At 40.0% G+C, this 24,490-nt stretch overlaps 1 protein-coding gene across 50 annotated transcripts in view; it reads right to left on the bottom strand.

Moving 5' to 3' along the window:
- col12a1a (collagen, type XII, alpha 1a) overlaps nt 1-24,490 on the bottom strand; it is a 48,586-nt gene that overhangs the window by 5,781 nt on the left and 18,315 nt on the right. For 3 of the 50 annotated variants that reach the window (XM_037242173.1, XM_037242172.1, XM_037242132.1), the window contains exons 23-69: nt 24,230-24,359; nt 23,448-23,593; nt 22,988-23,117; nt 22,743-22,879; nt 22,132-22,261; nt 21,913-22,052; nt 21,679-21,811; nt 21,508-21,528; nt 20,646-20,785; nt 19,584-19,713; nt 19,279-19,418; nt 18,634-18,763; nt 18,437-18,457; nt 18,192-18,212; nt 17,934-17,954; nt 17,670-17,690; nt 17,165-17,185; nt 16,902-16,922; nt 16,669-16,689; nt 16,414-16,434; nt 16,151-16,171; nt 15,738-15,758; nt 15,303-15,323; nt 12,780-12,922; nt 11,798-11,927; nt 11,545-11,687; nt 11,145-11,274; nt 10,601-10,720; nt 10,371-10,517; nt 10,177-10,293; nt 9,949-10,101; nt 9,782-9,856; nt 9,559-9,698; nt 9,337-9,460; nt 9,113-9,256; nt 8,503-8,667; nt 8,339-8,377; nt 8,093-8,231; nt 7,251-7,393; nt 6,812-6,921; nt 2,494-2,646; nt 2,190-2,267; nt 1,716-1,802; nt 1,228-1,281; nt 814-909; nt 608-661; nt 92-145 (exon numbers count right to left, since the gene is read on the bottom strand). In XM_037242173.1, coding sequence (XP_037098068.1) covers nt 92-145; nt 608-661; nt 814-909; nt 1,228-1,281; nt 1,716-1,802; nt 2,190-2,267; nt 2,494-2,646; nt 6,812-6,921; nt 7,251-7,393; nt 8,093-8,231; nt 8,339-8,377; nt 8,503-8,667; nt 9,113-9,256; nt 9,337-9,460; nt 9,559-9,698; nt 9,782-9,856; nt 9,949-10,101; nt 10,177-10,293; nt 10,371-10,517; nt 10,601-10,720; nt 11,145-11,274; nt 11,545-11,687; nt 11,798-11,927; nt 12,780-12,922; nt 15,303-15,323; nt 15,738-15,758; nt 16,151-16,171; nt 16,414-16,434; nt 16,669-16,689; nt 16,902-16,922; nt 17,165-17,185; nt 17,670-17,690; nt 17,934-17,954; nt 18,192-18,212; nt 18,437-18,457; nt 18,634-18,763; nt 19,279-19,418; nt 19,584-19,713; nt 20,646-20,785; nt 21,508-21,528; nt 21,679-21,811; nt 21,913-22,052; nt 22,132-22,261; nt 22,743-22,879; nt 22,988-23,117; nt 23,448-23,593; nt 24,230-24,359 — 4,476 coding nt within the window. The remainder of the gene's footprint in view (nt 1-91; nt 146-607; nt 662-813; nt 910-1,227; nt 1,282-1,715; nt 1,803-2,189; nt 2,268-2,493; nt 2,647-6,811; nt 6,922-7,250; nt 7,394-8,092; nt 8,232-8,338; nt 8,378-8,502; nt 8,668-9,112; nt 9,257-9,336; nt 9,461-9,558; nt 9,699-9,781; nt 9,857-9,948; nt 10,102-10,176; nt 10,294-10,370; nt 10,518-10,600; nt 10,721-11,144; nt 11,275-11,544; nt 11,688-11,797; nt 11,928-12,779; nt 12,923-15,302; nt 15,324-15,737; nt 15,759-16,150; nt 16,172-16,413; nt 16,435-16,668; nt 16,690-16,901; nt 16,923-17,164; nt 17,186-17,669; nt 17,691-17,933; nt 17,955-18,191; nt 18,213-18,436; nt 18,458-18,633; nt 18,764-19,278; nt 19,419-19,583; nt 19,714-20,645; nt 20,786-21,507; nt 21,529-21,678; nt 21,812-21,912; nt 22,053-22,131; nt 22,262-22,742; nt 22,880-22,987; nt 23,118-23,447; nt 23,594-24,229; nt 24,360-24,490) is intronic. The other 47 variants (XM_037242183.1, XM_037242184.1, XM_037242136.1 and 44 more) reach the window with 46 other exon arrangements.

Below are 24,490 nucleotides of genomic sequence, written 5' to 3'. Positions count from 1 at the left end.
TTGCTGACAAAAGTTATGTAAAATGCTGTATAGTAGGTGGATGTTACATCCATTTGAAAGCACACTAAGTAGATTTGGAGGTATGCCTTACCCGCACTCCGCTTGGTCCAACAGGACCCAGAGGACCACGTGGTCCAGGAGAACCCTTGAAGAAGAAAGGAGACACAGTCAATCAATGTGCAATGATCAGGAACAACCTCTTCATGCAGTTACCAAAATAGCTCTGCTTAAATGGACTATAACGCTCTAAAATCGTGCATTTCTTCAGTTACGCCAGAGTCAACATACTAACTTCAGACAACTTTTTTACACACACTTTTTACAAAGTCAGTATTTTCAGTTCTAAGGCTGTGAAAAGAACATGTTCCATTTCAGTTATTCTCATTTGGGTAACTTGAGTCCACACTTAATAATTTAACTCCGGTCTACCGTTTGTCAATCATTGCGCCTCTTTCAGAGTTTGGGTGTCCCTGAGGATGGAGGGTAATCCTCCTACTCCCGAGTGTGGTTTCCCTGATTGCAATGTTAACTGAATCCAGGCTACAGAAGCAGATATACTCTGTTACGTCCTGTTCATAAACCACAAGAAGGGAGTGTGGGGGCTTACTTGCAGGCCACCTAGACCCTGGTCTCCGCGATCTCCCTTTGGTCCAGGGCGACCCTGAATATGGAAGAGAAAAATACATATTTTTACTTTGCTATGGCAAACAGAAATGTAGATTTTCACCTATTCAAGAATTTCCACATATGCTTCTCATTGCTGTATTCACTGATAATAAAGGTTATATAACTTGGTGGTGTTCATAAACTTACAGGTGATCCAGGTAGAGACAGTCCGTTAGGACCTTGAGGACCTGGGGGTCCCAATGGGCCGACAGGTCCTGAGTCACCACGTGGTCCCCCTGGACCCTGCCGAGACATACAACACAGCACAATAGCTTTAAAAAAGGCAACTTTGATCAGATGTTTCATTTGAAAATAGAAAATAGACGTCATCAGTTTGTGGTTGAAAAGTATTTAAGATCCTCTAATGGCTAAATAGGGAAATTCAGATGTTGCATCTTTTGTTAGTGTGATTTACGATATTGTTGGAGCACACGAGTCACTGCTTCTGGAAAACCACAGCAATAAGATTCGGTGTTTCAAATCTGGGAGTTATCATTGGCGTTTGTCGAATTGAAAACAAAACGTTACAAGATGTTAAAAAGGAACCAGGGTTTCACTCACAGGTTTGCCTGGGTCGCCTCGATCTCCTCGTGGTCCTTTAGTTCCCGGGCCGCCCTAGAGAGGTAAGCAATCAAAAGACAGAGTGTGAGTGCAACAACAGGAGCAGATTCCAACAGCCCTAAGATGCACAGCCATACAAAAAAAAAAAAAAAATTCCTCGCACGAGATGAGTGGGGGTTATGGGCAGTCGTTTTTCCAACAGGCATTTGTCTTTTGACGCTACCCTCGAAACCCACATTTCATTGCATGTGACTGGCCTCATTGCTCAGCTGCTCAGAGGAAAAGAAAATATCTCCTGAGGCGAGGGACATCCTCAGACTTCTGGAGATCAAACTGTATTGCAGGCATATGTCAAGCTGCTCTTTATAGTCGCACCATCATAAGAATCTATGGCATTGTCATAACATGTTTGACATATGAGAAAAGTATTTTATCAGCATTAAAGATGAAGACAGGTCGGAGGAAAACGGGATGTGCAGTAGGTTTACCGAAGGACCGGGTGGACCCTGGGGGCCGATGCTATCTTGCGTGCATGTGCAGGAGTGGGGGAGGGCCGGGCATTTTGCCTCATCTCGCTGGAAACAAAACAGAAAAAGGATTAAATGAGCGAAACTACATGTGTAGATAAGACCAGCAATTAGCGGTAAAAAACAAAATACAAAGAAGGCCATCAAGATTAATCAGAGAGCTTGTGCTTCAAAAACCTCACAATCAATGGAAATTAGGCAATTATAATTAGAAAAACGTGGATGTACACTCTCGGTATTCGCAAAATGAATGCATGTGCCAATTCTGATTGCGGAACAATCATTTCATATTGGTGTCAAATTTTCTTTTTATTCCGTCAGAACTACAATCCAATCCATGAAGAGGCCTTTCGTCCTCCATGGATGCACTTCAGAGTTCTAACCACTGAATGATTGCTGTTATTGAACACCCCTGTTTTTTTAAATGAAACCTACCGTGGCTGGCAGATCGCAGCATTTGTCTCGGCTGATCCAACTCAAGCTGCAGATAATATCGAACATCTGGAGCTGGAACTAAACAGACGAAAACATTGAAGGGTGTTAAAAATGACTTCCATACATGATGACAATGCACAGAGTTAAAAACTGCACAATGAGCTCTTTTTTTTTTTTTTTAACCGTGCATAGCCACACATGGAATTCTTTCAAAGAATTCCTTTTTATTCGTTGTTCATGGAAGTTGTGAAAAGAAATGAGATGCTCTTGCACATGTGTTTTCTGGAAGTCTTGTTTCACTTACCGTTGCAGACTGCCTCCTTCCCGAGCGGACCATCTTGCCAAGCACTTCGGTTCCCTCCAACGTGATGTTGCTGGCCTCCTTGATGGGCTTCTCCCCCACCTCTTGGCAGTCCAAATTGAGCTTGACTTTCTCCGGGGAGACGGTGATATGGAGCTGTAGGATGAAGATGATGGACAGGTGGCACGGTTATTCAAAATATGATTGTCCTCTTTTCTACCTTTGCAGCTGCCAAACGTGAAGCTATGCTATTATTTGATAATGCGTAGGGCTTTCGAAAATATGGCTTTGACATTTACTTTTGGATTTGTCTGGGGTCTGACCGACCTTTTAAGCACGAAGGAAATGAGGAATTAAGGGAAAGTGCAGCCTTACGGATAAGAACAACCTCAATGAACCCTTTTTTTGTATTCAGCTTTTAAAGATTTTTTAAAAGCTTTGCCTTTGCTCATACTTCAGTCCACACAACTGTTTCTTTCGGGAAACTGTTTGGAATTTCCAAAACTGCTCTGATTACCCACTCCGATATTACCATCCAGTGGTTCCTGATTCCGAACGTAATTCCTGTTTGATGCCTTTGCTGATCATAATATACAACAGTTGACAGCAGCCTGCAGTGGTAAAATTGCAGACAGAGTTTGGTATAACAATACAGAATGACTCAAGTGTCAGACTGTGTTCGGAGAGCCCTGCTTGGCGTTATGAAACTATATCATTTGTGGCATACCGAGCTTTCATTTCACCAGAGCGCATTTTCCCCTGCTCAGCGGTCTCTTTATTTTACAATAAGCATGTCACTATTCCTTTATACAAAATCTTAACAACCACAGACTTGACCAAAATTCTTGGAAACTAATATCTCATTAATTGCTGGGTCTTGGGTGGACTACACCATGACACTTTTATCTTAAGGATGATCTTGTCCGAGCCAAAATACAAGTAAATCTGTTCTTCTAGCTATACCACTGACATATACACTGACTTTTTCTTAATTTTTCTTTTTTTTCATCTGTATGATATGTATTAGGATGCATATTTCTCTATCCATTGAAATTTGACCTTAAATGTATTCATATTTCTGGAGAATGCCACTTCGCAAGCCCCTGGAGGTTTTTTTTTAGACATTCTCCATCACATTTATTTAATCTATGTACATTTTAAATGTTTTTGTATGTGAAAATAAACAAACAAACAAAACAAAATATAGTGACAGGAAGAACAATTAAATGCTCTTCCATTAGAGGGCAGAAGATACAATAAACCAATGTACCGCCAGAAAAAGTCACGACTTCCTGTAACTAGCTGTGTAGAATTAAACATTTCATACTACGCTTGTACATTTGTCAGTGAAGTCAGACAGAAGCAACATTATTTCAGTAGTCATACATTTTTGTTTGGTGGTGTGCCATTGGCTCGTTAGGAAACAATGCTCTAGAGAATGACAACTGCAGTATAAAACAAATTGGTTTTACTCCAGTGAAATATTACCAAAGGCAAATTTCAAGCTAATCTTCTACTGTTTTGCAGTGAGATGAAGTGAAAAGAGCAATCTTGGGTCAACAAGGCCATCTCCTACCCCTTAAAAGTGGGAGTCAAGGAGTTCCCAGGAGGCGTAGTGTGTCTCTCATATGCAAAATTCATCTTTGAGAGCTTTCCCACATGCTCAGCTCGCGGTAGACCACGACCTCTCAAGCTCGGGTTGCTCTTTATTTACAAGTTTGAAGACGAAAACCAAATGCAAGCACTTTATGACCAAGTGCTGTGGACTTGAACCACATAGAATGACTCTTTGTACATTACAAAAATGAAAAAGCCAGAAAGGGTTGGGTGTAAGGGGAAAAAGGGAGTATTGTGCTCCTTACCAAAATAAAATTCAGACTGGATACTCGGTATCTTTCCTTTTCCTATGGCAGTACTTCAAAGCTCTATTTTTTTTTTTTCACAAAATGACTGCCCTACCTGCATACTGTAACTGTGTTTTTTGTACTTCTTGAAAAAAAAAAAAAAAAGAATCTATGAAACCTAATCCTGTTATGTTGTTGCTGGATTCAAACAATGTTTTAGTTATGTTATTTTTAAATTTATTACTGCGATTAGTAATGTTTATACTTTCCATTACTGGGAAAGTTCTATTATTGTGAGAGTTAAAGTTAGATTTATAGTATTGGTTCAAAGTGAACTTCAGAGAAAGTGAACTTCAGATCTAAAGTTTCATTGGCAAAAGCAGAAGTCTGTGGTCAGCATTCAGCCATGATGGTGAATTTTTTTCTTTTCTTTTATAAATGTCAAATAATAATGTCTGAGACCTGATGGATTATTTTGGGGTTGGAACATTTGAACAGTCCCTACATTTATGAAGCTATCAGTACTTCAGCTACAATCTTGAAGCAGAAGAAAGAGACCATGAGTGAAGGGGAAATATGTTTGACAAAAATGGCAGTCCCTGCTGTGTGTTGTGATGTTGCTGGGAAAGTAAGACTGTAGGGAAAGTGATTGTCAAGTGGAGCCATAATTGGTCAATAATTTGTTACCAAAACTGATCAATAATAAATCTTTGTGAAAAAAATAAATAAATTGACCAAATTTTGCCTGAGGATGTTTCAGCCTGACAGCCTGATTCTGTAACTATAGTGGACAAAGTGAAACCACATCAACATAGTCTGCCAAAGCATGAAGCAACAGCACCCAGTCAGTACTCCAGTAAATAAGAGGCTAGGTAGACCGCTGTGCCACAAGCTAGCCACCCACTGTACATTCGGAATACAGTCACGCTCTGAGGGCTCACACATATAAATTATGCTGTCGAACAAGGGCCACGGTGATGTCATGAAATCATCATCAAACATTTTCCAGGATCTCATTCATTCATGAAATCCCCCCAAATTAGTTTTGCGGTTCCTAGATAATAACATTGAGATTCCAATTTTATGAGTATTCATATTTGTTAGGATGAAAACGAAATACAATGCACCATTGGAACATTTCCGCAGTCTAAAAACTCGGGCTCAAATAATACTTTCAAGGAAAATTTGTTTTGTTTGGCTTATTTGGGTATGAGTATGCTTTCATTATGCTATCAATGATTGGAAGTCAAAACACTGAACAGAAAATATGACGATATGAAGAGAAAAAAATCAGTTATCACCAAAACTCATCAAAGTAGCTCGTCACACATTATTTTTTCTTTTTGCGCTTATTTAACAACACAACTTGCCAAAATATTTAATAACTCAATACATGTCCTCAGAGTATTATCAAGACTTATTCTATTTCCATTATATTTTTGAAGGAAAGATTGATTCAAAATCTGATTGTGTTACAAGGGTCCACTCAATTGAGATTATTCAGGCATGATTGAATGTTGCCATTGGAGAGGTACTTTATTTAATCAGTCTTCTTAGGGGACTTACATATTAGTCTTTGGAGGACAAAAAAGTAAAAGCAAGTGGCCTTGAAACGACTATTTTTCCCTGCTGTGTGGGATAAGTCATCAGTAAGAAAATACACTATGTTTCATTGTTGTGATCCTAACAGCCTGCTGAGTTAAAACAAAACAGTGGATGTTTTACATTCGCTGCTGCTTTGACTTGGATTCGATACAATCTGATTTCAGTCATCCCAAGAGACGACACACAAGCAAGTGGGCCTAATGTAGTGGCAAATGTTCTGAAGACAAAGGTTTCGTAAAAGAAAAATAATGACTCCGTAGGCGGTTAGTTCAAGCGATGGCTTGTTTTGACAGATTGTTAGAGGACAAACTTCTCTTAACGACTCCTCTAATAAGCAAAGTTTAATTGTTAGTAGAATGACCTAGAAGATGACGACATCAAGACAGCTGCAATCATTTTAAATTGAAATAGTAGTGTGGAGAGCTTTGTTTATCAAGTACCTACATGCGCCATGACTAATTCACATTCAATCCAAATCAAATAGAAAACAAAGCAATCCAGCCTCCCGTGTGCAGCGTTGATTGGTTTGGAAATCATTCAACGACTTGCAGAATAGCTGGTCTTCATGTGGTTATTGGATTGATGAAGTTGAAGAATTTCTTTTGTATTTATAAACGTCAAAGCTCATTCATCAAGTAAGTAATTGAATGCTAAAATACCATTTGGACATAATACCTCAGTTGTATGAATGATTGGAAATAGTTTTTTGAGGGGAAAGGCCGGAGCTTGGCTGGTGCGCTTTCATAACTAAACAATAGATCCGAAAGTTGAGCTAAAATATTTTCGATGATTTAAATTATAACACAATGAAGACTGATATTCAATAAGGACCACGACAGCTTTTCCCAACGAGCATGGGACGGTGTGTTTACCTTGTGGAAACTGCCATGGAAAATGCGCTTCACTTGTTCCTCATTAAATATGGCTCTCTGGATCTCTCCTCGGGTGTCCTTGTTATAGAACGTGATTGTTTTGCTTGAAGCTGGAAAGAGAGGAAGCTTTGATGAAGCGACACGGAAAGCACAGACTGCTCTATAGGGAACACATGGGGGTAGACGGACGGATGAGGGGGATAACAAAAAGGTTAAGGGGGATTTAGTCCATGCTCCTAATCATTTGCATGCACTTACCACATGTGCAGTTGAAAAATAAATGCCCATCTTAGAAGGAAACCCCATCCTAAATTACCGTAGAAGACTACCGACAATTCTGCACATTTCCAATTAGCGGTTTCCACCCATAATTAATTAGCTATGTCCGAGTTTGATATGCCACAGCGTCTACAGCACCAAATGACAAGAGGAGACTTACGATTGACGGTGACGCCGACCTCCGGATTGTTGTTTTTGTCGGAAATCTGCCAAATATCAAAAGGATCAGAAGGTGTGTCGGGTAGAAGTCGGAAGAGGAGGACGATGGTGTAGGATGGGGGAAGACCATCTGGATGGATCTCCCTGTTGGTGTAAACAAATTGTATCGTTATTAACCCAAAGTAGTCACAGTCAAGCAATCGAACAAATGTTGTCAACTTGCTAAAGAGTGAACTAACCAGAATGTTAAAGTCTGTCACAAATCCATTAAAAGCTAAATTATTACCAGTTACCCCTCTGGGTGTGCAAAAATGACTCACACGTTGAAAGTATTTTCCATCCTCTCTTCCTGACTACATTGTCAACTGTTTCCATTCCACTCACTACCTGAGAAGTTCAGTAGTTGCCAACACACCACTTGCGGATGCATAAAAGGACAAAACTTTTATCCCAAGGGTGAGTTGTATCATTAAAACAGAAAAGAACAGGACAGGAAGAAAATCTCCTCCAGGTGATATCACTTGGGCTTCTATTCTCAACTTATTGCTGATGGTTCACTTGAGTACCGTAATTTTCGGACTATAAGTCGCACCGGAGTATAAGTCGCACCAGCCATAAAATGCCCAAAAAAGTGAAAAAAAACCATATATATGTATATAAATCGCTCCTGAGTATAAGTCGCCCCCCCACCCAAACTATGAAAAAAACCGCGACTTATAGTCCGAAAATTACGGTAGTCTCTTTGACGACGGCGGAAATTCAGTATCATTATCAATAATGGGGTTGGACATAAAGTTACTTTGTTGATTTTACATGCACTCGGGGTTTTGCACCAGTTCTTACTTGGTTGGCTGGTTTATGTAGGCATCCTTATGCAGCCTGTAGGCAATGTAGCTGTTGAATGAGCCCGGCTCCATGGACACACCATTCATTCCAGCGAACGTGCGGTCTGTGATGTTAAAAGCCTCAAGCATCCTGAATCCTGAAAATTGCCAAAGGACAATCATGTCAAGGAGTAAAAACCACTACAAGATATGCTAGTCATGTTAGCAAGGTGTGTAGGGATTAGTTAGTGTGCGTGATGCTTACCAGGTGTGGTGTATCCATTCATGTAAATCAGAGGGCAAGCTAAAGCAAAAACAGAAAAGCGAAGAAGGAGTCAAACATACTCTTAGGGTTGAAATAATGCTTCTCATGTGTTCAGACATTAGGTTTAAAGAGATTCAAAGGACATAATATCGTCTCTGTCTTACTGGAGGTAGCTGTTTCACAAATGAAGGTGATCAGGTTGTCCTGGATCTTGTCGAAAGCATCGTAGTCATCGACCACAAACACGTGTCTTTCGCTGGGCTTGCTGCCAATGTTTCTCAACTCTGCCATGTCCACATCGGCTACGCCAACCACAAACACACTGTAGCCTGTGGAGGGAACAACACAAAACAATTCAATTGTCAAGGAAATTAGAGTCCAACAGCTAAAAGTCATAATGCCGAACTGAACTGGTACCAAAAGTAGAAACAAAAGTGAATTGTTTGTTTGTTGGCAGAATATTTCTTGGTTTAGAAAGATGACATGAGATTTGACAAATGGACAGCTGCGGTGGACTGTAACATTAACAAAAATGAAAACAAATGACTCCTCCATTATTCCTTGCTCCATCCCGCCCTTGCTCCATAATGTTATGCAGAACTTTGAGTTCAGCATAATTCTACAAACAAACTAATCAAAAGACAAATGTGGTGAATTTGTAACATTCATGTAAAATGTTCAAATCTGTAAACATTTATGAGGGGAAAACTGGAAATTTCAATAACTCATATTTGTGTTTGTGAGCTATACTGATGCAAATTCATTTAGGCATACCAGCTTGTTGCAGCTGTAGGGCGTTCTTCTTGACATCATCCTGGGAGCGTCCATCGGTGACAACCACAAGAACTTTAGGAACATTCCTCCTCATTCCACTGTCAGAGGTGAACACCTTGTCGTAGACATGCTTCAGCGCAATGCCTGGACAAAGAAGCAAAAATCAAAACCATTATCACATTTGTTCATTTCATTGTGCAAACGCACACTTGTAAGATGAGTACCTGTCTTGGTGTTTCCTCCTCTGTAGCGAACATTCTTCAAAGCCGAAACGACGACCCCCTTGTCATGGTATGTGTTGAGCTTGAACTCAGTCTTAGCGTCATCGCTGTACTGCGCAAATGCAACCTGAGGGAAAATGTGACATGGAAATCTTACTCTACAATCTACGTAAACTGACGATTGAAATCTTCTGATTCAACAGACACCAAAGAATCTCTTCTAACCTGCATGCCAGTCGGACTGATGACATCAAAAGCACCGGTCATGCTTGTGACAAACTGGATGACCTTGTGGAAACTATCATCTCCGATACTCCAAGAGCCATCAATGAGGAAGACCACATCGGCCTTAGCACCTCTGCAGACTGTGATTCAAGCGTATCAGTGATTAATAAAAGCCAGTCCAGTGATTTAGTATCATTATTTAACATGTGAAAGCTCTCCTCACCATCCAATGCTGCTGGAACTGTTGCTGGTGGAGGAGGAGGTGGTGGCTCGGTTGGCGCTTCAGTGGGTTTAACCACTTAAGGGACCAGAAAAAAAGCACATTAAATAAATAGTCAATGGAATGTACATTGAAGAGCATACACTGAAGCATAATAAATGTCATCTTACATGTTCGCTCCTTCGTGTCCACCCCAGGCCCTTCCATGCTGGGTGTCTGAGTGTACACAGTGGCAGTGTAGAGGGTGTCAGGTGTCAAACCGTCAAAGCAGTAATCACTCGCACTGCTTCTGACTGTGATCTCCTGAGCTCCACCTTGAGAGGCTGAAGAGGGAAGGGAAATTAGATCTATCCGAAACAATATTTCAAGAGATTCTCCAAAACTACTAAAGCACTTACGATCAACCGGTTGGACTTTAAGCCTGTAGGACGTTGCGGCTCTGTGCTGAGCCCATCGAATGCAGAAGGTGTCATAGGCCACGTTATATGTTGTCAAGTCTGTCACATTCAGGTACACTACAAAAGACCCAAAGCATATTTGACTGAGAATGCCAAAACAATTTGGAGTAGCTGTACCTCAGGTATCATCTTACATGTGGTGCCCTGGCCAATCAGAGGTCCACTGATCCCGGTGCTGTACTGCGCCAACACTTTCACATCATAAGTGGTTCCGGGTGTCAGGTTATTCAGTTGGTGGGTAGTGACATCGCCAACAAAAACCTCTTCAGACTGATCAGAGCCTAGGAGGAAGCACAAACAGGACACAGTGTGAAAAATATTTATGCTAATCAACGTACTCATCTCAAGAATGGCATAACGCTACCTTCAGGCTGGTAGATAAGCTTGTATCCGGTAACCCTTGATGGAGCTGGGTCCCAGGAGACCTTAAAGCGGGTGTACCATTCATCGGAAACGCGAAGGTTCCTGGGTCCAAGCATAGCCACTGTAGGAAAGCCCAGGCATAACGATTATCATTGGATCAGAGGAACAACATGCAAATGAAATTTCACATGGTTCTGTTTCATCACCTTATCGGTGATTATATGAACTATGGGGAATTTGGAAACCTACAAGAAGCAACTTTCATTTTGTTAATTAGGTATAATGCGAGCCAGGACTACTTCAAGAAGCAGGTCTAGCGTGGCTCCAGCCATTGCGTAATCCTCTGGCAATAGCTTGTGTTTACTTTGGCCAGTGTGACATCAAGTCAAAACCTATTTTTCTGGAATTAATCACAATTCTAATCAAGTAAATGAATCCATTCAATCTTTCCGACTTCTGCTGTGAATTCCAAACATTCATGCCGAATTAAGTCAATGCAATTCTAGTGTTCTTCCTCCTGTAGAGACACGTTGAATAGTCTGTACCTGTGCGACCATCTCCTTCCAGTTCTCCTCCTGGTCCATCAGCATAGATGGCAGTCACTTTGATGTGATAAGGGGTATCTGAATCCAGGTTCTGCAGAACCACATTGTTTCTGTTCCCTTGGACTGTCGTCTGCAAGTCATATGACAGAAACCTAAATGTTAACTAACAATCAAAAATCATTGTAATTGGCAACATATGCAACATACCCTAAGGACGATGTTTATATTGGTGCACGTAAACAATTTAATACAAATTAGATGTTATGGCGAACTTTTCAGGATACGAGTGTGCAGCTGATCCTAATTATGTGGCCAACATATCCTTAATTTCTAAATTAAATTTACTCACTTTTATAACAATACAAAGTTCAACTTAACTACGACGTCTGCAAATACTTACATATTCTTCAATGGGGTCTCCAGTGGTTGGGGCATAGGTGATGCGATATTGCGTGACTGGGCCATCAGCATGTTCCCAGCTCACAGAGAGACTGGAGGTCGTAGGGTCGTACACAACCATGTCCCTGGGGCCGCCGCGAGGACCTACATTATAAGAAATGTCAGTACCTTCATCACAAAATTTTTTTTACGGACCTATTGATACTAAAATAAGGTATGGAGTTTTTCTAATCCAGTAATCACAAGTTTCGTACGTGTTTTGCCGTTGTCAGCGATGGTTTCTCCTTCACCGTCACTGTATACAGCAACAACTGCAACGTTGTAATCAGTATCTGGAATCAGATCTGGCAGCAATGCCGTGGTGGAAGTCCCTGGTACCATAACCTGTATGCAAACACATGAAAGTCTTGTGAGAAGATTGAGTATCCTTTATTTGACTATGACCTCCCTTCTTTTGTGAAAATGAATGGAACAGTTATTTTGTCTGCTCTCCATCATTTGGACCCCCCTGCTTTACCTTCTTGTTGGAGCAAACGAGCAAATTTGAAGTGTATCATTAACATGACATGCCAATTGCTCCCGCAAAGACCTTTCCCTTCTCTCTTGATGCACACGTGTACATTCTACACAACACCATTGCTGTCAGCACAGAGAGAAGGGACGAGCCAAATATTCTTTTGAAGTTGACGAGTGTGTTTGACGGCTGCGAAGGCCACATCTTTGGCACACGAGTTGCATGAGACCAGAATTCTTGGAGTTACTCCAATAGAATTTCAAAAGCTGTCAACCCAAAGCCAGTTATGCAGATGATACGGGCCATATTGTTGTGGAGTCATATCATATGGACCTCATAGAAGAACTGAAATCCTCACTATTTGATGCAGACGGCAAAGCGAGCCAATGATGTCACGCGAGTAAAACTTCAAAACTTGTTTACATATTCCGAAAAATTCTTTCCACGTTAAGATGTTGAAACACTCCTTCCAGATGTCACATACAGTGGTAAGTGTGTTTTATGAACCCAGTTGAGGTTTATAATTCATGCTGATGTACAGGTATAAAGACATGACATTTGCTAACCAGACTAATGTTTCGCTTTTAACGTCTTATTATGAGGCTGTTACATTCCTTGTGGCAAACAGAACTTTAGGACTTTAAATTCAAGTCAAATGTGGGCCGTTAGGTTGTTAAAATACATTTTATACACGTGTGCCCACTTGCTTGACGGAAACTCACCGATTCAGCAGGCTTGGCACCAGACACGGGGGAGTAGACCACCCGGTACTGCAGAACTGGTCCTGTGGCATGCTCCCAACGTACGTTCAGACTGTTGGTTGTGGGATTGAATACTTGGATGTTCCGGACAGGTCGACGCTCCACTGCAGTGCCAGGTATGGTGGATGGCAAGAAGGTAAGTTGAGTGCAGAGAGGGATCAAGTTAAAGATAGAAGAGGCGAGGTCAAGAAAAGGTAAAGTATGAAGAGGATCGTTGGACAGAGTGAAGAGTGATGACAGAGCGAGGTTAAAGGGCAGTGGTGGAAGTGTTTGCACAGAGAGGTGGAGAGAGGATGAAACAAAACAGACTAGTTAGATCTACCCCGATAATTTACAGATGTCCCCTAAAGTCCAAAAATGTGCTCTATGCAAACATGAAGTTACAAGGATAAACATGTTGAAGCTTACTAACTCACTAATTATCTGGGGGTGTGACCTTGACCCCTCTGTTCTGCATGAATCTTGAATTTTCAGTATGTTAATGAATTTGGGACAACTCTATGCTTCGAGCTCTGTAAAAAAAATACAAATCCTGCTTTTCCTTCATACTAAGGTATGTAATTCCAATCCAAAGGAGAGCTCTAGCTGAATAGATTTTGAAGATAGCATATCATATCATATCATATCAAAAGCATAGAAACACAACATGTCATAATGTTGTGCTGTGATTTTGAATCCTTTCAAATAATGAGCGACTGACTGGTCTAGGTACTAAAACAAATCTGCCCATGGAACTACAATACATCCCATGGGAAAAAGGGGCAGATTCCCTCATGTTTATCTTTTAAACTGTTGTAACAAAACTGCCATCAAAAGGAAACTTCCTGTCAGAGCCTTAAAGTATACACAAGGTGCATAATCAGACACGCATTCAAAAATCCGAAGCACATGTTTAGTGCTTTTGTGCCGCTCCTCCATTATAACCTCATAAACGAAGCGGGGAAAACACAGCGGGTTTAAGACAGAGAGAGTACTTCCGTACTTTCACAGGCTGAAGCTAGTTGCTGGAAGTTCCTTTGAATTTTTAAAGCACAATAAATAGTAAAAGGTTAGAGAAGATCCTGATGATGAATTAGACGGATTAAAAGCACTGGAACTGACAGTATAAAAGCCGCAAAGTCAATAAATGTGCAATATAAAAAGTCTTGTTTTTGCACGCATATGGTTGGATAAGCTGGTTAGGTTGGGGAAAAAAAAGGAAATATTTTAACAAAACGGAAATGATAGCAGGCACCGTTCTTGACCTTATTCAAGTAAATCTAAGGCCATAGAGAATATAAAGCTTTCTATTCATTCATCAGTCCCCTCCCCTTTCTTTCCTTTTCCCTAAAGCAGAGCAATTTAGTCAATGCCCCTCCTCTGATACCCCAGGCTCACCATTATCCTGACCGCCACCCTTCATTCCATCCTTTAAATGGACAATATTACGGTAAAGAGAAAGAGGAGACACCATTATGAAGCTGCCAGCTGAGGAATTCCTTCCTACGCAATCACCCCACAAACTGCTGACTCATTCAAGGGTGGAGGTTGGCGGTTTCGAGCAGTCCGTAACCTCGCTCCAGATTTTTGCTTACTCTGCTGCCTCTTTGTTTTTCGTGATGGATCTACAGAGACGTTTATGGTATTGTACAATCAACTGGTCTTGGTTTTTATGACATCATGAAATGAATTGGTAATAACTAACTGCCATTTAATGAAGACAAAGTATTCACTGGATTTTTAACCAAGTGAAGGAGATGGTCAATCTCTGAGATCATCCTCATTTTTCCAAGGATGTAATACAATGTTAGATACTGCAGAACACATGCATGGCAATTACCTCCATGTCAGTATGGTTGGTTACTTCATAAAGTTCGAGCGGTTGCTTAGATTCAGTTCAAAAGAGGATTTTAAAGATGCAGTTCTTGATATTCCATTGGTTCTGATCATTTGTTTTGTCATCAAAACACAAAATAATGCACATATTGAAATGTGCATGCAAGGACTGTGAATATCAAGAATTAATACTTTAAAGGACAGAAAAGATCCATATCTTTTCTGAAGCATGGATCAAGTGAATGATTGGATGGATCAGTAAATGCAATGGATAAATGGATGGAAAAGATGAAGTGATATTTAAAGGAATGATGAGGGGATGATGGAATGGACTTCACAAACAATAAATTTATCAGCCATTTAACATAACTTTAGCGCATTAGGATAAGCAGCTGAGACAGGATAGCACTTGAAGGAACCGGGCCCACAAGAGCTGGGCATCGGCTAAGCGCCTCGCGTGATGATAATGATAGTGATGATGATGATGATGATAATGACGACGACAATGATAATAATGACGACGACGATGATGATGATAATAATGACGACGACGACGATGATGATAATGATGATGATGTTTTGACCAATGAGCAGCGATGCATATATATATTAAGCATGCTTTCACTTATAAAGGGAAAACATGATTTTCCCTCTAACATATTTACTTACACGGATCAGGGGTCTCGGACACTATAGAAAACAACAAAAAAAGAAAGGTATAATGGGTTTATCCCTCATAAAACATTGTATACCCATCCATGTTGATACCACACACATTCTGTCATACAAATAGGATGAAAAAAAAGGGTTAAACTACCAGAAATGGATTTCATTTTACATTAGTGTTCATTCCCTGGCAACACTTGCATGTTTTGCCATTTTCTGACAATGATGATGATGATGATAATGAGGACGATGATAATGATGATAATAATGATGACGACGATGATGATAATAACGACGACGACAATGATGATAATAATGACGACGACGATAATGATGATGTTTTGACCAATGAGCAACGGTGCACATTGGCTATATATATTAAGCATGCTTTCACTTATAAAGGAAAAACATGATTTTCCCTCTAACATATTTACTTACACGGATCACGGGTCTCTGGCACTATAGAAGCAAAACAAAGAAAAGTATAATGGGTTTATCTCTCATAAAACATTGTATACCCATTCATGTTGATACCACACACATTCTGTCATACAAATTGAATTTTAAAAAAAAGGGTTAAACTAACAGAAATGGATTTAATTTTACATTAGTGTTCATTCCCTGGCAGGACTTGCTTGTTTTGCCATTTTCTGAGAATGATGATGATGATAATGACGACGATGATAATGATGATAATAATGATGACGACGATGATGATAATAATGACGAAGACATCGATGATAATGATGATGTTTTGACCAATGAGCAACGGTGCACATGGGCCATATATATTAAACATGCTTTCACTTAAAAAGGAAAAACGTGGTTTTCCCTTTAACATATTTACTTACACGGATCGCGGCTCTCGGTGACTATAGAAGCAAAAAAGAAAGTTATAATGGGTTTATCCTTTCTAACAATGATGATGATGATAATGACGACGATGATACTGACGATAATAATGATGACAACGATGATGATAATAATGACGAAGACGACAATGATAATGATGATGTTTTGACCAATGAGCAACGGTGCACATCGGCCATATATATTAAGCATGCTTTCACTTAAAAAGGAAAAACATGGTTTTCCCTTTAACATATTTACTTACACGGATCGGGGCTCTCGGTGACTATAGAAGCAAAAAAAGAAAGTTATAATGGGTTTATCCTTTCTAACAATGATGATGATGATAATGACGACGATGATAATAATGATGACGACGATGATGATAATAATGACGAAGACGACGATGATAATGATGATGTTTTGACCAATGAGCAATGGTGCACATCGGCCATATATATTAAGCATGCTTTCACTTAAAAAGGAAAAACATGGTTTTCCCTTTAACATATTTACTTACACGGATCGGGGCTCTCGGTGACTATAGAAGCAAAAAAAGAAAGTTATAATGGGTTTATCCTTTCTAACAATGATGATGATGATAATGACGACGATGATGATGATAATAATGACGACGACGATGATGATAATGATGTTTTGACCAATGAGCAACGGTGCACATCGGCCATAATATTAAGTATGCTTTCAGTTAAAAAGGAAAAACATGGTTTTCCCTTTAACATATTTACTTACACGGATCACGGCTCTCGGACACTATAGAAGCAAAAAAGAAAGGTATAATGGCTTTATCCTTTCTAACAATGATGGTGATGATAATGACGACGATGATAATGATGATAATAATGAAGATCACGATAATGTTGATAATGACGAAGACGACGATGATAATGATGATGTTTTGACTAATGAGCAACGGTGCACATTAGCCATATATATTAAGCATGCTTTCGCTTAAAAAGGAAAAACATGGTTTTCCCTTTAACAGATTTACTTACACGGATCGCGGCTCTCGGACACTATAGAAGCAAAAAAAAGAAAGGTATAATGGGTTTAACCTTTCTAACAATGATGATGATGATAATGACGACGATGATAATAATGATGACGACGATAATGATAATGACGAAGACGACGATGATAATGATGATGTTTTGACCAATGAACAACGGTGCACATTAGCCATATATATTAAGCATGCTTTCACTTAAAAAGGAAAAACATGATTTTTCCTTTAACAGATTTACTTACACGGATCACGGCTCTCTGACACTATAAAAGCAAAAAAAGAAAGGTATAATGGGTTTAACCTTTCTAACAATGATGATGATGATAATGACGACGATGATAATAATGATGACGACGATAATGATAATGACGAAGATGACGATGATAATGATGATGTTTTGACCAATGAACAACGGTGCACATTAGCCATATATATTAAGCATGCTTTCACTTAAAAAGGAAAAACATGATTTTTCCTTTAACAGATTTACTTACACGGATCACGGCTCTCTGACACTATAAAAGCAAAAAAAGAAAGGTATAATGGCTTTATCCTTTCTAACAATGATGATGATGATAATGACGACGATGATAATGATGATAATAATGATGACGACGATGATGATAATAATGACGAAGACGACGATGATAATGATTGTGTTTTGACCAATGAGCCACAGTGCTCATCGGCCATATATATTAAGCATGCTTTCACTTAAAAAGGAAAAACATGATTTTTCCTTTAACAGATTTACTTACACGGATCACGGCTCTCTGACACTATAAAAGCAAAAAAAGAAAGGTATAATGGCTTTATCCTTTCTAACAATGATGATGATGATAATGACGACGATGATAATGATGATAATAACGACGACGACAATGATGATAATAATGACGACGACGATAATGATGATGTTTTGACCAATGAGCAACGGTGCACATTGGCTATATATATTAAGCATGCTTTCACTTATAAAGGAAAAACATGGTTTTCCCTTTAACAGATTTACTTACACGGATCACCGCTCTCGGACGCTATAGAAGTAAAAAAGAAAGGTATAATGGGTTTATCCTTTCTAAAAATGATGATGATGATAATGATGATAATAATGATGACGACGACGATGATGATAATAATGACGACGATGATAATGATGATGTTTTGACCAATGAGCAACGGTGCACATTGGCCATATATATTAAGCATGCTTTCACTTAAAAAGGAAAAACATGGTTTTCCCTCTAACATATTTACTTACACGGATCATCCCTCTCGTACACTATAGAAGTGAAAAAGAAAAGGTATAATGTGTTCATCTTTCATAAAACATTGTATATGTATCAATGTTGACACCACACACACATTCTGTCATACAAATAGGATGGGAAAAAAAGGGTTCAACTACCGGAAATGTATTTAATTTTACGTTAGTGTTCATTCCCTAGCAGGACTTACATGTTTTGCCATTTTCTGACATGCGTTGTCCTTCTCCAGCAGAGTAAACAGGAACCACAGTCACAGTGTAGATGGTATCAGAGTCGAGGTTCTTCAGAACTGTGTTGTAAGTGTTGCCTGATACTTGGACCTGAAGGAGTGACAACACAGAATACTTTAGGGGAAGATCTGACAAGGCTGTCTCATTAAAGTGAGAGTGGGCTATGGGAAAAAGGAGGCTCTGGATTAAAGGATCAATTCCAAGAATTTTCTTCTTCTATTAACATTCCGACCTAAGTCAAGACCCATCACTCAGTCTTCTTTAGTACTTGCTTATACTATCTGGGTCACAGCAGGAATTGAAGACCACCCATCTGATTAAAGGCACTGCGGATGGGTCTTGAGTGGAAGTTGATTCCAGAAACACGAGAGTCGGCTATAAACAAACACTATTCTACCAATGGCCGTGTTTTTAACATTTTCCTTAATATCTTTGTGAATAATGCAGAGATTATAACAATATTCAGGCATTGTTAAGATGTGTGCATCGTAGTCCACGATACAAATAAATGCAGTACACAAACTCGTCTGAAATCCAAGAATTTCCGTAAATCCAGCTGACTTTTCCCAAAAATATTCCAGAGAACAAACTTGGCTATGACTTACCATGTCTTCCCGGCCTCCAGCTGCAGGTTGATAGAAGACTCTATACTGTCGCACGTTGCCATCAGCAGGCTCCCAATCAACATTCAGGGTGCTGGTAGTGGGGTCAGTGACCCGCAGGTTCCTGACACCACCCAGAGGCTCTGAAGTAAAAGAAAGCAACTCAATACTATTGTGACATCATATCGTTCTGGTCCTCATCCCAACTCAAATCATTTTCTCCCTCCTTATACACTGAAAAATAAATCATTAAAGCTGCTCCTGTTGATACTTGTTCTTCAGAAGCATCCAAAGTGTAAACATCTTACTGGTCCTGCCAAGTTCAATCAGTTCTTCACTGACTCCTCGGGGGTAAACAGCCACCACACTGATGGAATATTCAGTGTCAGGGGTTAGCTTGGGCATGAAGAGAGTGGTCTTCTTTCCTCCAACTTGGACCTATTGGGGGAAATAATGAGTATGTTAGGTTTCTTCTCTTGTGTATATAATGTTAAACGTGCCTGACATAATCTTGCAAAACACATTATTGCCCAAGATGCATTATCTTCACCAAGGTAACTAAGCTGACATTAACTTTTTTTTTTTATCCATCTTTCACTGTCATATTCTGAAGCCAACTATGCGGTAACCACATTTCATCAGGTCCTAAAGAGGAACACAGTCCAGCAAGCCTGCAGATTAAGTGAAGCCAAGTGAGGTGAAGCTGAAGGTGTTGACAGCCTCTGACAGAGCAGCGAACAAAAAATGCTTCCTCCATTTAGTAAATAATTTTCAGAACATCTTTGTGGTATTGAAGTTGAAAGGTTATGTGATGAATAAATTAATGGAAAAAAATATTTTGTTGAGTTGTCAAAATACATTAATGCACAATAACTATACTGGATAATAAGGGAAAAAAATATGTATGCTGCTTGAATGCAAGCACAAGAGTATAATTAGATTTCTCTGTAAGCCTGGATTAAGGAAGCAATGTCAACCAAGGGAAACAAAAATTCAACTGCCATCCACTCAGACTTTAAGAAAGAGTGGCCATGACCAGCAGGACACAGTCGACACTGTTTGGAAACATTGGGGGGTGGGAAAAAAAACCTCAGACAGGTTCCATCAAATCATGGTTGCCTTTTCCAAACAACAGTTAGGGATATTTGACTTAGAGTAAACTGCATTCATGCAAAAGTGACGCCGCTGTGCTTGAGCAATGCACAAATATTTCCTGGATGAGACTGTACTCAAGTCAATTCAACTGAGGCCTGCTAAATCAGAAAGTAAGCGTACTGTCCAAATTGTAATACACACACTCAATTCGGTCCATGCATTATAAATCCATTTTGGTTTCAAGTCTTTGGCATTACAAATATCACATGACTTACAGTCTGGGTCCTGCCTCCGGAAGTGGGAACGTAGGTGATCCTGTAGTTCTGGACACGGCCTGGAGCTGGATCCCATCTGGCGTTCAGGGTTGTGATTGTTTCATTGTACACAACCAGGTTGGTAGGAGGAGCAAGAGGTGCTGAAGAATACATACGTGACAATTACAACCTTGTCAGGATGGTTGGTTATCCTAGCAGATAAGAACCGTTTATAAAAATTTTAATGCTTTTAAAGATGCTCTCCTTGATATTCCGGCCATTGACTGGAATTTATATGTCAATGAATCCAAATGTGTTTGTCATCAAAACAAGATAACCAACATATTGGAATGTGCATGCTTCCTATGATATGAATATCAAGGATTGCTGCTTTAAATGCAGAAAAAAATACTCATCCGAGGGATGGTATCTTTTCTGAAGCAGGGATGGATTTGGAATAAATAAGTGCAATGGATGGATGGATGGAAAGATGGGATGATGATGATGATGACAATGATGATGATGATGGAATGGACATCAAAACAAAGTAAAAGTCAATCCTGACATGCACGCTTGAACTCCGTCTTCATCCATTTAACTTCAATTGAATCATTCTTAAGAGGAGCATTAGGAAAAGTAGCAGGGCAACAAGCACGCAGACAAAGACAGAAGCTGGAAGCACTTCAAGTCACCAGCTGTGTCAGCGGTAGCACAGCTGGCCTCGCAATGATGATGATGATGAAGGTGATGATGATGATGATGATGATGATGATGATGATGTTTGACCAATGAACACCAGTGCAGATTGGCCAAAAATAATAAATCATGCTTTCATCACTTGAAAAGGAAAATCATCGTTTTCCTTTTTGACACATTTACTTACACGGAACACTTCTCCTGGGCACTACAGAGGCAAAAATAAAAAGATATAATGGGCGCACCTTTGACTGAACATAATACCATTTACAAAACCTTCGACCAAAATTCCTCATGGAGAAACTCTCATGCAACTGGGCCTAAAATTTGAATTTATGTTAACGTTTAGTCATCTTACATGTCCTCTCAGTGCCAAGCAGGTCTTCGCTCTCAGACTCATCTGGATAGATGGCGGTGACGGACACATCATAGGGGGTGTCCGGTTCCAGGTTCTCCAGAACATGGGTCGTCTCATCGTTATTCAGAATTGCCTGATGAGAAAAAATATAGCATCGAGTAATTAAATGGGGAAAAATTAGACAAGCAATGAAATATACTTCCAGTTGCTTTTAAGAAATGTGGGCAGACGTACATATTGGATGTTGGTGTCTCCCTTCTTGGTCCAGCCAATGCGATAGAGAGCCACATCAGGAGCTCCATGCTCCCAGGTGGCTCTAAAACTGGTCTGGGTAATCTCTGAGAATCGAAGGTTCTTTGGAGGAGGAACCACATCTGCGAGATGGAAGATTGGAAGTTACGGTGAGCTCATTTTATTGTCATTGTAGTTGTGTTGTATCTTCTTCAATCTTACCAGTGATTCCCACGCCCGGCATGGTCTGACCAGCACCTTCATCATAGATTGGGGTAACAGACAGGGTATACTCGGTCTGTGAGATCAGGTTATCTAGTACTGTAGTGGTCCTTGATCCATCCACTTCCAGCTGTAAACATTATTATTGCATAACATTATTCCAAATTTCTAAACTGACTGAAGATGTTTTTTTCCCAAGTCTTGCACAAGTTTCCAGACATTATTTGGAAGCCAAATCAGACAAAATGACATTTTTACGTGTCTGTGTTTTAAGTGGCATACTGTCACTGAGTGGGTAAAAATCCCATCATCCATTAAGCCAACATTTTGCTATTTTTGAGCCAGAAGACTTTTCCACCGACTCACTACATTTTTCATAATCAAACTGACAGGCCATCAGACACTTCCACATATGTTTCCAGAACAAGAATTCTCCCAAAAGGGGAAAAAACAACTATGTAGTCTATCCATTCAACAGCACCATAAACCCGACTTTCACCCTGGTAAAACCGAACTGTTTTAACTTTTTCATCAGACACAAACATTTTGAATGTTCATACAGCTAGATGCTGTATCCTCCACCTCCACACGGGAAGACGAATCAAACTCACCTCCTTTGGTTCTCCAGACTCCGGCTTGTAGGTGATGATGTACTTGCGGACAGGACCGGGAGCAGCATCCCAGATGAGCCTCATGGTGCTATGAGTGGTATCCTGGACCCTTAGTTCACCCGCGGGTGGCAGGGGCACTGAATAAGGGAACAGACACAAATATGTGATAATCCGACACGGTCCAAGTTGACATTTTTAGGATTGTCCTTGTCCAGGAATATTATCTGAATTCATCCAGTGCTTACAGGTGACTCCCTTTTGTCTCAGTGGTTCACTGGCTCCTTCTCCATGTAGGGCCAAGATGGACACAGTGTAGGCCGTGTTGGGTGATAATTTCACGAGCTGGGCATCAGTTGTGCCACCAGCCACGATGATCTGTGAGAAAATAACGCGGGTTGGAAAGTAAATAAAACCAATTGCGCATTTGGATTCATTCTTTTGAAGCTCTCTCAGAAAATATTCTGACGCTCCCTCGGCTGAGTGAGATCATACATGATTACTCCCACCCTTTGCTAACAATGTGACTTTGTATTTCCCTTTTTCTTGGAGACAATAATGGTAGCTGTGTATTACAAATATGACCTCATTGTGTTACACCTGTTTTTGGTCCAAGACTGCTCACCAGAGTTAAGCAATGTAGCTTGGCTTTAAAAACTGCCTTCAAAATTTCAATTAGCCTAATATAAGCAGCTGACAGGCAATTACCTCCTGATCAAGTGTAGGCTCCGTGGCATTGATGGCGCTGTAGAGCAACTTGTAGCCTGTAGCACCTGGTACCGGCTCCCATCTCACTCTCATTGTGGTCATCTGTTCATTATAGATGTCCATCCGTCTTACACCAGGCAGGGGCACTGCAGAACAGAGGATGATGAATTATTAATTATTAAACATTCTCATTGACAGTGTCTTCTTTTACTGGTGTCCCTGAGCTGTATTATTTTTACAGAGTGCCAATAAAACTTAAGCACTTAAAAAAAAAAAAGTCAAAATGAAGCTCATACCACACGGCACATACTTGATGAAGATTTAGTATGTCATTTTGCAGCCATATAATTTCAGTAACTTAGGGCTCAGCAAAATAATTTGCAATAAATTAGGTTATTTTCGCGGTAACTCCATATGAGGACTGGAACCAATCAAACAGACACACTAAACCAATTACTTTTCCCTATATCAATTTTGGGCCAGCTGAATGATCTGATATGATTGTGACATAACACATAAATCTGTCATCCAGCATTTCCAGCTTTCTGATGCTCTTTTCTGGATGGGGAAAGTGTTTTTATTCTTCTATGCTTCGCATGGTATGCCCAAAGGGCGATAAAAGTTGAGAGCGCCGTTCTTTAATGTTGACATTATTTGAAGACAACGATCTAGAGTTTACATTCCCACTGGAAAGGCTGACCCTACATGGATGCTTCAAAGTCCTTTGAATCAAACAGTGCATTCCGAGCAGTAAACCGAAACCGCAGAGAGCAAAAACCTACATGTGGTCTCGACGCCATTTAGTGGCTCGCTGATCTCTTCTCCCACCACAGAGTAGACGTTAACCAGATACTCGGTCAGGGGGTCGAGTTGCTCAAGTACCACTGTGTTCTGAGTGCCATCCACAAACACCTATTAAAACAGAGGACATTTAGAAGATGGTCTGCAGTTGTATGGTCATTGGCACACATCCATTTCACACATTGGCACCAATGATGATTAATTATTATTATTATTATGATCTGCGCATACAATGAGATTAA

The sequence above is a fragment of the Syngnathus acus genome, chromosome 22 (assembly GCF_901709675.1).
Source record: "Syngnathus acus chromosome 22, fSynAcu1.2, whole genome shotgun sequence".
NCBI classification, from domain to species: Eukaryota; Metazoa; Chordata; class Actinopteri; order Syngnathiformes; family Syngnathidae; genus Syngnathus; species Syngnathus acus.
Note: the sequence above shows the minus strand (reverse complement) of the source record. Positions and strands in the feature narration are given on the sequence as shown.